Raw genomic sequence first — 13,390 nt, forward strand, 5'->3', positions numbered from 1 at the left:
GCAGAAGCAGAAAGCAAGGCCCCACACTACTGACGCAACAGCAGCTCGTGAGGGTGCTGTCTCAGCAGCAGGAGAAACTAATTTGCGAGGTACCGTAAGGCAGATTTTTACGAAACCCGATTAATACCATGGTTGCACTGTGACAGAAACGTGGCATTTACATAACTTTCTAGCAGCACACCATTTTCTACCTCTAAACCCCTCTGCTCTCCATAAGCTGCTTTGGTGAAGCTGCCTTCCCTTGCACTCACCCACGGGCAAGCCAGCAGCTCGTCTGCCAGCTACTACAGAGCCACTACCCTTATCCCACCTCCCACGGGATCTTGAGATTCCTCCCCTCCTTAAGACATTATCCTACAACTATCTTGTATTTATGGGGTAATAACGTCTCCAGGACTCGCAGTACGCTCTGCAGCTTCAGACATCAGATCCTCCTAAGGAGCACGCTACGCCCTGAAGAATCACCACGCACGGCAGCGCAGGGGAACCGCGCAGTCAACAGAGCCCCCGGAACAGGCTACACGTGCTCGTCCGACTGCTTCATCCGAGGGCAGAATCACAGAATGTTGGGGTTGGCAGGGCCCTCTGTGGGTCACCCAGCCCAACCCCCTGCCCAAGCAGGGTCACCCAGAGCAGGCTGCACAGCACCGCGGCCAGGCGGGGCTGGAATATCTCCAGAGAAGGAGACTCCACAGCCTCCCTGGGCAGCCTGGGCCAGGGCTCCGGCACCCTCAGAGGGAAGAAGTTCTTCCTCGGGTTCAGCTGGAGCTTCCTCTGCTTCAGTTTGTGCCCGTTGCCCCTTGTCCTGTCGCTGGGCACCACTGGAAAGAGCTTGGCCCCGTCCTCCTGACACCCACCCTGAAGATATTTATAAGTATTTCTAAGGTCCCCTCACAGCCTTCTCTTCTCCAGGCTGAACAAGCCCAGCTCCCTCAGCCTTTCCTCGTGGGAGAGATGCTCCAGTCCCCTCATCATCCTTGTAGCCCTCTGCTGGACTCTCTCCAGTAGCTCCTCATCTTTCTTGAACTGGGGAGCCCAGAACTGGACACAGTACTCCAGATGAGGCCTCACTAGGGCAGTGTAGAGGGGAAGGAGAACCTCCCTAGACCCGCTGGCCACGCTCCTCCTAATGCACCCCAGGTACAAGGTGAAGGCTCCAGACACGCGCAGCCTGTTCTAAGCCCGCTTTATAGCGCTGAAAAAGATGTTTCGCCTCAATACTGTCCATCCCAGCAGTTCACCAGGAACGAGAACAGCTCATCTCACAGGAAGCAGCTGAAAGGAGCTCCTGCTTCCAGAATGGGCTTCTGGACCACACCGGCCGGTGTGTGCTCAGCCTCTGCTACCTTTCCCTCGGCACACGCACAGAGCACTGGGGGAGCTGGAACCTTGCTTGCACAGTTCATCCAAACTCCAGCACCCTTCCAGGCGACAGGCCATCTTCTCACCCTGCCATCTGTAACGCTCATTCCGCACCGCCTTTACAAGAAGAGTCACCATACAATTCGAGCAAGGCCTCAGGCCACGCAACAGAAGGATGCTGTGGTTTGCAAGTCTCACTCTAAGTTGCAATGGCTCGTGAGCTGCCACGACTGGAGGTTATTCCTTCCCTTGAACTTGATTTTTCCACCTTCTAGCCTACCCCCAACACCAGCACGGATCTGTTGAGGCGATGCAAGCGGATTGACGGCGCCATGAATAAGATGGCGTTACACCCCTGGTTCATAACCGGGGCCCGTAGCTGCCATTCATGCCACCCTCCACCCTGTTTATCGGTCCCAGTACACCTCCTCCATCCAGCCAGTCCTACCCAGCCCTGGAGCTCCAACAACGGCCACGAAGAAACGCACCGACCAAGCGCTCGCCCCTTCAGAGCCCTTCACCAGGGCCTTTTCCACCCTCCAACAGTGGTGCTCAGGATGAGCCAATCCTAGAGGAACGGACTATTTCCCACCGTCAAGCTCCACCCCACGATTGCAAAGGCAAACCAAAGTCACTCTTGCTGTTTGTTTACTTCCTAATTTATGAACCCCTGTAAGAGGAAACCAGAGCAGTCCCTGCTTCAAGGCTTAATCAACACTGCTAAGCAAGCAGACGGGATAAAAACCCATCGAAGCAAACACTTTAATCTCAGGGTGGAATAAGGTATAGCAGCAAGGAAAAAATTGTTATTGAGTAGCGAAAGAGGACTTAAAGAACACATTAGAAATAATCAGCTCAGCAAACAGCTTACTTGACAGCGCTCCTGTAACAGCTTGTTTTGAAAAACACTGGAACCGTGTTTTTCATTTCCACAACGACTCCTTTTCTGGATTGCACACGCCGGCCGCTACACACTCGCACCCATTCAATCTGCCTGTTTCTGCAGCAGGCAGCTTTCACATTTCTTTCGCCAGGCATCCTGCCATGGCAGAGTTTTTGGCCCGATCCATGCCACCAGCTTTCTCCGCTCGTCGAACACTCGGTGCTGGACAACCACCGCTTCGCTACAGCCACGATGCCACGCAGTGCTGTTCTTGTCTCGGGCACTGACCTTACAGCCGTAAGGCCGGTGAGCGTTTCGAACCTGGAATATTTGCTGTGTGAGGAAACTGACTTAAAGTAGAGGTAGAGAAAAGAAACAAACAAATAATCCAGTGCCTGGCAGCCCTGTAATTTCACCACAGCGAAACCAGCGAGGGAAAGAAATGGATGCAGGCTTCAGGTCACATCCCACACTCACACAGCTGGACCCTGCGAGCGGACACGGGCCTTCGGACCAGGCTCCGAGTCCTTTGGCTCAGCAGGTCTGGAAGTCCTGGGATATCAGGCAAATTTCTGAGCACAGGGAAAGAAACTCAAAGGCACATAACCAAGCGCACGTTTAAGAAACAAAACACCTGCGCAGGTACCGACCCTCGTTAGTAAATAAAATGAACAGCTACCACACGCCACTCCGCGCATGACTTCGAGCCACGGTGTCTCCATCAGGCAAGGAGCTGGGCTGTGTTAACCAGGCTTCCCCCCACCCTGGTCTGCGAGGGGCAACACCACCACCCGCCCCACCCGCCGTCGAGCAGGCAGGCGCAAACCGCTGCACGCCATGCCAGGCGAGGCACCGCAGGCGTCAACTCCAACCTCCTGCCCCGCTGGAGTTCTCACAGAATCTCAGCATGGCAGGGGTTGTAAGGGCCCTCTGTGGGTCACCCAGCCCAACACCCTGCCCAAGCAGGGTCACCCAGAGCAGGCTGCACAGCACCGCGGCCAGGCGGGGCTGGAATATCTCCAGAGAAGGAGACTCCACAGCCTCCCTGGGCAGCCTGGGCCAGGGCTCCGGCACCCTCAGAGGGAAGAAGTTCTTCCTCGGGTTCAGCTGGAGCTTCCTCTGCTTCAGTTTGTGCCCATTGCCCCTTGTCCTGTCACTGGGCACCACTGGAAAGAGCTTGGCCCCATCCTCCTGACCCCCACCCTGCAGATATTTAGAGGCATTTCTAAGGTCCCCTCTCAGCCTTCTCTTCTCCAGGCTGAACAAGCCCAGCTCCCTCAGCCTCTCCTCGTAGGACAGATGCTCCAGTGCCCTCACCATGCTCACAGCCCTCCGCTGGACTCTCTCCAGGAGCTCCTCATCTTTCTTGATCTTTCTTTTCTACCCAAACACTGCGAGCCAGGCCGACCCCGCGCGGGGCAAAGCGGGGTTTCATTCCGCCGTGCCCGAGGGGACAGCCCGGCAGGCAGCAGGGCCCGGGGAGCGGGAGGCAAACCGGCTCCAGGCGACGGCACACCGGGAACGCTGATGTCCCCCGCCCGCCCACCCCAGTCCGGTTATCGTAGTCCAGGAAACCGCTCCATATTCGGCCCGCCGGCCCCGTCACCCAGACCCTGGCAGGCACCCACCCGCGCCCGCCCGGCTCCTCACCGCTCCAAGCGTCCGCCCGCAGCTCCCCCGCCGCCCCCGGCAGCCGGCCGCCCCGCCGCCCGGGCCTGGCTCGTCCCGCCCCGGGGAGCCGAGCGGAGCGGCCCCGGCCCGGCAGCGCTGGCCCCTCCGCCCGCAGGACCGGGCTCGGCGGAGCCCGGAGGGCGGGGAGCTCCCTGTCCCGTCCCGCCAGGACCCCCGGCCCCGCCCGGAGCGGCTGCCCGGGGAAGGGTCTGCCCCGGCGGCCCCGGGCTCGCCGCCTCCCACCCCGACCGCCGCCGCAGCGCCCGCCGGGCCCTACCTGTCTCCGGTGGCGGCGGGGCGGGCTAGCGGCGGCGCGGCAGCCCCATGCCGGCCGGTCCCGTTAGGATGGAGGCAGCGCCGTGCTCCCTCCGCCGCCTCAGCTCCACAGCCACATGGTTACTGCGCTCGGAGCTCGCCGCCGCGCCTTATATAGCGCCGTGGGGCCTTCTGGGTAGCGGAGTCCCGCCGCCGCCGCGCCGCCGCCGGGCAGCGCCCCGCAGGACTACAACTCCCGGCGTGCCCCGCGGCGCGCCCCGGGCCGGGGCTCCGAGCGGTGCTTGGGCCGGGCCGGGGGGCTTCGGGCGGGGACCCGCGGTCCGCCGGCGCCGCTTCCCCGGGCACGGAAGCGGCTGGAGCGGTGCTGCGGGGAGACAGACCGCCGGAGGCAGGTCCGCCCGCGGCTCGGGGAGCGCCAAGCGGCGGGGAGACGCGCGGAGCTCCGTCCCCTCGAGCGGGGGGCCCAGGGTTGGCGGCGGTACTCGGGGGCACCGCGTCCGCTGCGGGGAGGGGAGGCGAGCGGAGGGGGGGGAGAAGAAGAAGAAGGAGAAGAGGAGAAGAAGAATGGAGAAGAAGAGAAGAAGAAGAAAAGAAGATAAGAAGTAAGAAGAAGAAGAGGAGGAGAAGAATGGAGAAGAAGAAAAGAAGAAAAGGAGAGAAAAAGGAAGAAGAAGAGGAGAAGAAGAATGGAGAAGAAGAAGGAAGAAGAAGAAGAAGAGGAGAAGAAGAATGAAGAAGAAGAGAAGAAGGAAGGAGAAGAAGAATGGAGAAGAAGAAGAAAAGAAGAGAAGAAGGAAGGAGAAGAAGAATGGAGAAGAAGAAGAAGAAGAAAAGAAGAGAAGAAGGAAGAAGAAAAAGAGGAGGAGAAGAAGAATGGGGAAGAAGAGTTGCCCAGAGAGATGGGAGATGCCCCATCCCTGGAAACATTCAAGGCCATGTTGGACAGGGCTCTGAGCAGCCTGATCCAGGTGAAGATGTCCCTGCTCACTGCAGGGGGGTTGGACTAGGTGGCCTTTAAAGGTCCCTTCCAAGCCAAACCGTTCCATGATTCTAATATGCAGAAGTTGCAGTCCATGACTTAGGAACTTAAGTGAAGGTCGGTGAATAGAGTTCTATGATTTTCTTATGCTGCGATACTACAAGCCATTACTCATCAGAAATTTGGCAGAGTAATGGTGCCTAATATCATTAGATAATCCTAATGAATTCTTGTGTAATCAAATCTAATCTCTGGATGAGTTCAGTAGGCTGAGGACAGCGAATGCCTAGAACGTCTCGTGCACTTAGGCAGTGACATAGGGACTGTCACTAGAGCCAGTGGCAAAGAGCTTTGCCCACCGAACGCCTTTAGTGGTTACACTAGCAGTGTGCCTTGAAATATCTTCACTGCCGAGCGCTAAATATGAGCAGCAGCAGCATGGTAGAAATTGCACGTAATGTAAGCCACAGTCTGGGGGGATTTCCCACCGACGGAGGATGAACGGGTCCCCCAGCCACACAGCACTTCAGCCTGACCCTGTGAAATCCTGTGAGTGCGCAGAAGAGACGGTGGAGGAGACCTGGGGACAGTCTGCTCTGTCCCAGCCTGCAGACCCTCAGCGCGCTGTCCGAGGAGTTGCGTACATCTCTCCACGCTTCTCCTGCAGCATTCACGTCCTTCGTCTCCTGCTGCTTCTGCAGCCTACCAGTCCTCTGATCCTGCAGCCACTCCACAAGGCAGAATATCAAAGCCTACATTTTCTCTCACAGACCACATCTGCTTCTTGGTGTTGGTCAGTTCTTCAAAGGCTGTGGAGTTTGCGCTCCTGAAGGCCCTTCAGCCCAAAATACTGATCAAGTACTGCAAAGACCTTGCTAGATTTGAAGGAGTACTGGCAAAGACAAGATAATAATGAAAATTTCCAACTGCAGAAAATGTTGCCCAGCGACAGGACAAGGGGCAATGGGCACAAACTGAAGCAGAGGAAGTTCCATCTGAACATGAGGAAGAACTTCTTCCCTCTGAGGGTGACGGCGCCCTGGCCCAGGCTGCCCAGGGAGGCTGTGGAATCTCCTTCTCTGGAGATATTCAAGACCTGCCTGGACATGGTCCTGTGCAGCCTGCTCTGGGTGACCCTACTTCGGCAGTGGGTTGGGCTGGGTGACCCACAGAGGTCCCTGCTAACCCCCAACATTCTGTGATTCTGTGTGATTCTCTTTAGGGACTTGCTTTGGGATGCTGCTGCAGGCACGGTGAGTTCATACGGTTCCGATAATCTTGTACCTTTAGGAAGAGATGAAATGGCAGGGCGGTCTGGGGATGCAAAATTTCACACTCAGAAGTACCACAGAGTTACTCTCTTGAAGCAACCGTTTCACTGCTAATGTGAACGGCAGCAGGCAGCCCCTGAGACAGGCCACAGAGCCGCATTCGCTCTGTAGCAAACAGGGGGTTGGGCACAGGTCATGCACACAGAGAGGGCCTGAGGAGGGAGAACTGTTAAAGAATTCAGAGAGGAAGCAGTGAATCAAATTGCTGCTTGGCAGATACCGCTGCAGTCTTCAGAGTGCTGTAACACAGATGTTTAGCCCAGTCACACAGGTGACTTCAGTCACAGGAAAACACCTTGCAAGAGTATTTTAGGGGTTTTTTGCTATTGGAGAACTCCGTTTTTCTTCTCCTTTTTGAACTTTATTCTGGTATGTCACTACCTTATTTGTAGTAATTACATGAATTCAACACTGATGAAAGATGTTAAGATGAAGTCTGAAGTCTTTTATTTGCCAAGAATAAGAACAATATTATCTTGTTTTATGCTGCGGAATTTGCAATGAACTGTTGACTTCTCTGGACTATTTTGGTCAGAAAGCACTCCAGCCAGCTGGGTGGGTTTGCACATTTTTTGCCTCTGCTGTTGGTTCAGCTGCACAAGCAGCAGGCCTGGAAGAAAAACTAGAACTGAATATATTCCAGGCAGCCACCAGGACTCTAAGGATCAGACTGCCTAACCTTGCTGGTGGCTGGTCTTCATGATGAGGTGGACGATCACAAAAGCTTCCCGTCATCAGAGCTGTCCACTGCCGCGCTAGGAGATGAAAAGCACTACTAACAATAGGGACAAATGCTAGGCACCGTCTCAGCTTTCCAGCAGAGCGATGAAAAGTCTCTCATTTCTATAATATTTTAATAACAGTGAAATCAGTGTCTTCATCCTGAAGCATGGTGTAGTCAGCGTGAGGAAAAGAGAATAATTAAACCCTGCGTGGAAGAGATTAGCTGCCTGTGAGCAAATGACTCGGGAGCACAAACATGATCAGTAAATGACAGCAGCAGAAGTTCTCCGAAGTCCTCAGGATGACAAACTGGAAGTTGGATGTCGCTCAGAAGCAAACTGTAATTGTAACTATTTCACCTGCTCTCCTGAGAGAACACAGCAGCATAAACCTTCCCGACGGAAGCGCAGAAATGACGCAGAAAAGAATTCTAGGAAAGCGAGCAATGAGAACGAGTGGGCAACGTACACCAGAGAACTGTCCCCGCTCCCTGGAAATTAGCTGATTTTCTTGAATTCCATCATGACACAGCCAGAATCCCATGGCTTTAATAAGGGGAAGTTATCCTGGCAGACTGTTTTCAGCTCTAGCAGACTGCAGAATTTAGATACCTAGACTTTGCTGTCATTTCGGTAAATAGCGTTGGAAATTTGGAAGGAGAAAACAAGTTATGTTTACTTTGCATTTTCATAGAGATTCATTAATGCACGGGGCTAAGATCACTGTTTCAACATGAAAAGAATGTTTACATTTTCTGACCCCGAAGCAGCAAGGCTTGATTTTATAATTAAATTTGTATTCATTTGTTTTCCTGCGCTCTGTTGCTTTTCTAAGTACGTCACAGGCCAAAAGGGACTAATGATGGATAATTGAAATGCATCCTTGTGAAGACTCCCAGCACTGTCATTTTACACTCAGTAACATTTAATACAGCAAATACAGTTGAGTACTGTTCCTTTCCAGTATTAATACAAAAGAAACACCACCCACCACCCCCCAATTCACTATGGTCACGCTTCTTTTCGCTGCACAGTGCTAATTGGTATACAGAAAACAAATTATTAAATATTTTGAATTAATATCCCACAGAATGAGTAAAGATTTCTTTTGGCATAGGGGAGGATCCAGGAGAAGATCCATTCTGCTGACAGCCCTGAACAGAAGCTCCCCCACAAAGTAAAGATTTACATGACAGAGCACCAAAATCTTCAACAACTACAGGGAAAACGAAGGAAAACAAGGGAATTACCAATTCCCTGAGGCAGAAGGTGTTGACAGTTCTGGACTGAGGCAGCAGATCACCATCTGCCTTGGGCGATGCACCTTGGCTGTGCAGTGAGAAGGCAGGAATACAGCAGCAGTGCACCCTTTCTGCCTGGGAATGAGACAGCAGGACCTTGGATTTACGGCACACGAGCAAGCAGGCATCTGCACCTGCTCCTCCTCCAGCTCCCTAGCAGGGGGACCGTGAGTGGGAAGAGCCTTTGCTCTGATCACAAAGTCCCAGCCACCCGAGCTGGCACAGAGCGGGGTAGTAATTGGCTTCTTGTGACTAACAGCAAATTGCTGCCTCTCCCAAGAGTGAAGCAGGAGGCCATGGTGCCTCCATGAAGTACGTTTCCATTCCTGACCTGCTTGGCTTCCACACTACCATGTTGCCGTTCACCTGGCTTGTGACAAACTGCTTCTCAGTCACCTGGACTGAAAACTCCTGTGAAGCAGCCCCCAGACTGCAGTAATGGGATTTGCTGTTCACTTGGAAAGAAAAGCAGGTTTCTCCTTTTCCCCCCTCCAGTGATGTTTTCCCCCCTCCACGGTGATGTTTTTGCCATCATGACTGGTTGTGTCACACTTGGTAAAATCCATTTTTAAGTGTGAAAAATCCAAATCCAAGGATGGATGCACAAACAGAAGTGCCCGAGGAATTCACCACTTCTTTATTTTTTCCCAAGTTTTTATTCTGATACGACGCTGAGTCGCGCCATCCCCCATCACTAGGGGGGATGAGGGTTCTCGCCGGAGGGAGGCACGTACGCACTCCTACATTACGTATCGCTATTGAGCACAGAGGTGTCAGCACTTACTTCTCGGGGCTCAGACCTGCACCTTGTGTGAGTCTCTGATGCTAACACTGCCTGCACGCTGTGGGCTGTCCTGCAGCTGCAGTTCCGCTGCGGCCATTTGCTGCCAAAGAGAAAGAAAGAGCTTAAACCACAGAGGAACACCGATGGCCGCAGCCCAAGGCCTCGAATCATCCCCGGTGCCGCGATGGGGGATGGTTTCCAGGAGACTTCACCGAAGGGCCAGGCCTCGCTGCGTCCCCTGACGATGGCCACTGCTCGGTAATGCCGCCCGTCCACTCACCGCGGGTTTCGACATCTCGATGCGGCGATAAGGGTGTAACCGAGGTGATGGAATCAGTTGACCATAAAGATGAACAGTGCTGCTATGTCCCTGGTACAACCCGACCCACCTGGGCATTGGGACGGAGGGTCTATTCTCTAGGTAACCATTAATGCTAACCATAGTAAGTCATTGTGTTTTTGTCAAGAGAAATGATGGAGTGGGACACAGCTGCAGCAGGCAGGCGAGGAATCCACTCACACAGCAACTCCCTGCAACACACCATAGAGGATGGAGCGGAGTGGAGACTCCGTGGCCCTGCTCCGTGATGATAAAGCGGGAAGAAATGGTCCTCTAGAACTGATCAGCAGCTCAGCTGGCCCCCTGAGCCAACACGTTTTCGAAACCTTGCCAAGGTGCTATCCTCTCGTGAACTTTGCTCGTTTTAATATCATTTTAATACCAAAACACACCTCCATCCCGAAGGCTCCCCGCCTCCGAGGTGCCACCACCCCTCTTCGAGTCTGCGCTCGCGATTTTTCATGAACTAGACCTTTAAACGGGAAGCGAGAGAAATTTACACCAATTAGTAAAGAAAATAATATTGAATATGCATAAATAAAATAAATATGTATATTTTTGATTTATATAAACTGCACGGAAGGGGTATGAGGTACGCACGTTGGGTGGAATTCTCCCCCGTGCATCCAGCGCTGCAATAAATAATGCTGCCTGTTAACACTGCAGTGGTGTGACGAGGTTTTATTCCCGGATTTTCGGTGACGAGGGCAGCGCCCGCATCTCCCCGTTTCTCCCTCCCGTGGAGGTGAAGCGCGCGGTGCCCAGGGATGCCGCCGGCGGGCGGTTCAGCAGTGACTTTCAGGAACGCGGCCCCACCTGTGCTCATCCCACGGTGATGTTCCCCTCCCGAGCGCCCGCTGCACCGCGGCCGCGGACGTCGAGGGCCGGGCCCCGAGCCTGGGCCTCACCCGCGCCACGTTCGCCTCAGCACCGCGCTCCCTCCAGGCCGCGGCCCGGCAGCACCGGAAGAGCCGCTCAGCCGCCCCTCGGCCGCGGCGCTGCCCCTTTAAGGCGCGGAGTCACGTGACGGCGGGCGGCACGTGGTGCCCCCGCCAAGATGGCTGCGCCCGCAGCGCCGTCCTGCCGCCCCCTTCTCTTCCTTCTCCTGGGGCTGGCGGCGGGCGCGGCGGCCGGTCCCGGCGGGGGCTGCGGCTGCGGAGCCAGCCGGGGCGGCGGGCGGGAGGCGGCGGCGCGGCGGTACTCGGCGGGCGGCGGGCGGAGCGCTGGGCCGGTGAGGCGGGCGGCTGAGGGCCGGGCCGAGGGGGAGCCGCGGGCGGGTGGGCGCGGGAACGGGAGCGGGGGCACTTGAGAGAGCCGGGGCGCGGGGGCCTCGTACGGGGACCCCACCCTCTCTCCTGCGGACGGAGCGGGGCTCGGCCTCCGCCGCCCGGGGCCTGGCGGCCTTCCCCGCCTCCGCCGGGTGACGCCGGCCTGAGCGGGGTGTCCTTGCCCTGGAGCAGTCCCTCGCTCGGTGACCGCCAGCGCTGCCGCGGCTCTGCCTTCCCCCGCCCGCCGCTTTTCGGTCTGCGTTGGTGGCTGTGGAACGGGAACGCCGGCGAGCAGCGTGTCAGCATGTCGTGTCTCTGGAGTGCGTTCCGGCGAAGCCATCGCCTGTGTGTCCGTATCTAGGGACCCTTCTGGGTTCTCTTCGAGTGAAAGTTTCAGTGACTGCTCGTCCTTTTCCGTCACTGCCCTTCCGAAAGGAGCCGTCCCCAGCCGAGCTGCCTGCTGGACGAGGCCAGGGCTTGGAGTGGGCTGATGTGCGATGGCGGTGCCTGCTGTGGAGGGGAACTGAGGGCTACGAGGATGCTGAGGGGACTGGAGCATCTCTCCCACGAGGAAAGGCTGAGGGAGCTGGGCTTGTTCAGCCTGGAGAAGAGAAGGCTGAGAGGGGACCTTAGAAATGCCTATAAATATTTGCAGGGTGGGGGTCAGGAGGACGGGGCCAGACTCTTTCCAGTGGTGCCCAGCGACAGGACAAGGGGCAATGGGCACAAACTGAAGCAGAGGAAGCTCCAGCTGAAGATGAGGAAGAACTTCTTCCCTCTGAGGGTGCCGGAGCCCTGGCCCAGGCTGCCCAGGGAGGCTGTGGAGTCTCCTTCTCTGGAGATATTCCAGCCCCGCCTGGCCGCGGTGCTGTGCAGCCTGCTCTGGGTGACCCTGCTTGGGCAGGGGGTTGGGCTGGGTGACCCACAGAGGTCCCTGCCAACCCCAAACATTCTGTGATTTTCCTGTCGTTGGAGACCGAATGCCTCACTGAATGAGACGCCTTCAGTTATTAGAAATTGCTGTTTCGTTTCATGAAAGATGGCAATGAGTTTGGCAGACACAATTACACAGCAGCAGACTTGTTCCTGTGTGAGGTGGCTTGCAAACAGCGAACATGCGAGGGGCTGCCTCTCCGGGTGCCTCTCGGTGTCGTAACTCCGGGCAGCTGTGTCAGGGTGGGGAAAGCTGGTGTCACGCAGGCAGTGCGGACACGTAGCAGATGGAGGGAAGGATCTGCGGTGGTAATTATGGCTTTGCTATTGCCGGCTGCAGCAGAGAAATCCGAGTGTTGTGTTGCACCTGGGGACTGTGTGGCTGGTCTACTTTGTATGTAATAAATTTTGGCATTTCACCACGGGTCTCGCCGCAGGGTGAAAAAATCATTTAACTCTTTATGCAAGGCAGCTGGCAACTTCAACAGTAGGTAATGAAAACTAATTACTGCTCGTTTTTAAGCTGTATTCACAGCATAACTTGATTATGCTTAGCTAGAAACTGTTTTTACCAAAAGGGAAGTGAGGGAGGGATTAGCTTCTGCCTTAACCACAAATGAGACTCCTTATTTCCACTACCCTTTTAGAACTGGGGAGCTAGTATTTTGGTAGGTCTGCTCTACATTACCATAATATTTTCAACAGAAGTGTAATCATAGGGAAATGCAGTCCCCGTTGCTGAAGTTCAGCTTCAAGGACAGTGAACTGCATGCACTAGCTCAGTCATAATAGCGAAGATACAGGCAGTTATTGCTGCACACTCTACCTAATACAGCATGACACATCTGTCAGCCTCTGCTGTTGGGTTTCTGTCTCTGTAGTTCAACTTAGATATTTCTTAGAGAGCAGTTCCTTGCTGTTAGCTACTTGTATTTTCAAACCGGGTGTGAAAGCTGCTTCATTAACTGTACAAATGTGGTTTCTGGATGTCTGTGCAGAAAATCTGTTCCTGACGTAGTGTTGTAGTCCACCTCCCAGCTCAAAGGAAGGTCCTGTTTCCAAACAGGAGGTGGAGCTGTGAAATGAACCTTGTGGGGAAGGAGAATCCTGTGGAATCTGTATTTGGTGTCAGTTGCACACAACGTTGGACGTGCCAGCAGTCTCGGCTGTGTTGGTGTGAGGGGGCTGCGGAAGCAGCAGTTGGTAAGGAAGCCTTTGGACCTTCCGAGCTGAACGCACATTGGCAATCCATAGAGATTTTTCAGATTTTGGAAACAAATGCCAGGCTGTAAAGTGACAGCTAATTTTTCGCTGCTGCTTTTGGACAGCAGCTCGCTGGTGAGCTCGGAGTCTTGCTTTGAAGACTGCCTGAGAGCTTGCCTTGGCTACAGTGGGTTAGAAAGAGATTGGAAGGAAGGAAGCGGTGCAGCTTTGTACCCCATTGTCATTCCCTAAGTCCTCAAAAATGTAAGCAAACTTATCCTGAAGCCCTTTTATGGATTCAGTTAAAGACAATCTGTAAGTACTCAGATTCTTTCGA

The 13,390-nt window shown here is 54.8% G+C and overlaps 2 protein-coding genes and 1 long non-coding RNA gene across 9 annotated transcripts in view; 1 reads left to right on the forward strand and 2 right to left on the reverse strand.

The window, feature by feature from the left end:
* The window catches only part of ITPR1 (inositol 1,4,5-trisphosphate receptor type 1), a 184,183-nt gene extending 179,882 nt beyond the window's left edge, over window positions 1-4,301 (reverse strand). For all 6 annotated transcript variants that reach the window (XM_075433115.1, XM_075433114.1, XM_075433111.1 and 3 more), the window contains exon 1: window positions 4,194-4,301. The gene's annotated coding sequence lies outside the window, so the exon portion shown is untranslated. The remainder of the gene's footprint in view (window positions 1-4,193) is intronic.
* A 4,847-nt stretch (window positions 4,302-9,148) lies between these two features.
* LOC142362710 (uncharacterized) lies at window positions 9,149-10,628 on the reverse strand. Its single transcript, XR_012765241.1, has 3 exons — window positions 10,250-10,628; window positions 10,042-10,121; window positions 9,149-9,409 (listed from the first exon to the last, which is right to left on the reverse strand). It is a non-coding gene; the product is annotated as an uncharacterized LOC142362710 (long non-coding RNA).
* Window positions 10,629-10,705: 77 nt separating this feature from the next.
* The window catches only part of SUMF1 (sulfatase modifying factor 1), a 35,701-nt gene continuing 33,016 nt past the window's right edge, over window positions 10,706-13,390 (forward strand). For both annotated transcript variants that reach the window (XM_075432692.1, XM_075432690.1), the window contains exon 1: window positions 10,706-10,880. In XM_075432692.1, the coding sequence (XP_075288807.1) occupies window positions 10,707-10,880 (174 nt within the window). In that variant the 5' untranslated portion in view covers window position 10,706. The remainder of the gene's footprint in view (window positions 10,881-13,390) is intronic.

The sequence above is a fragment of the Opisthocomus hoazin genome, chromosome 11 (assembly GCF_030867145.1).
Source record: "Opisthocomus hoazin isolate bOpiHoa1 chromosome 11, bOpiHoa1.hap1, whole genome shotgun sequence".
NCBI classification, from domain to species: Eukaryota; Metazoa; Chordata; class Aves; order Opisthocomiformes; family Opisthocomidae; genus Opisthocomus; species Opisthocomus hoazin.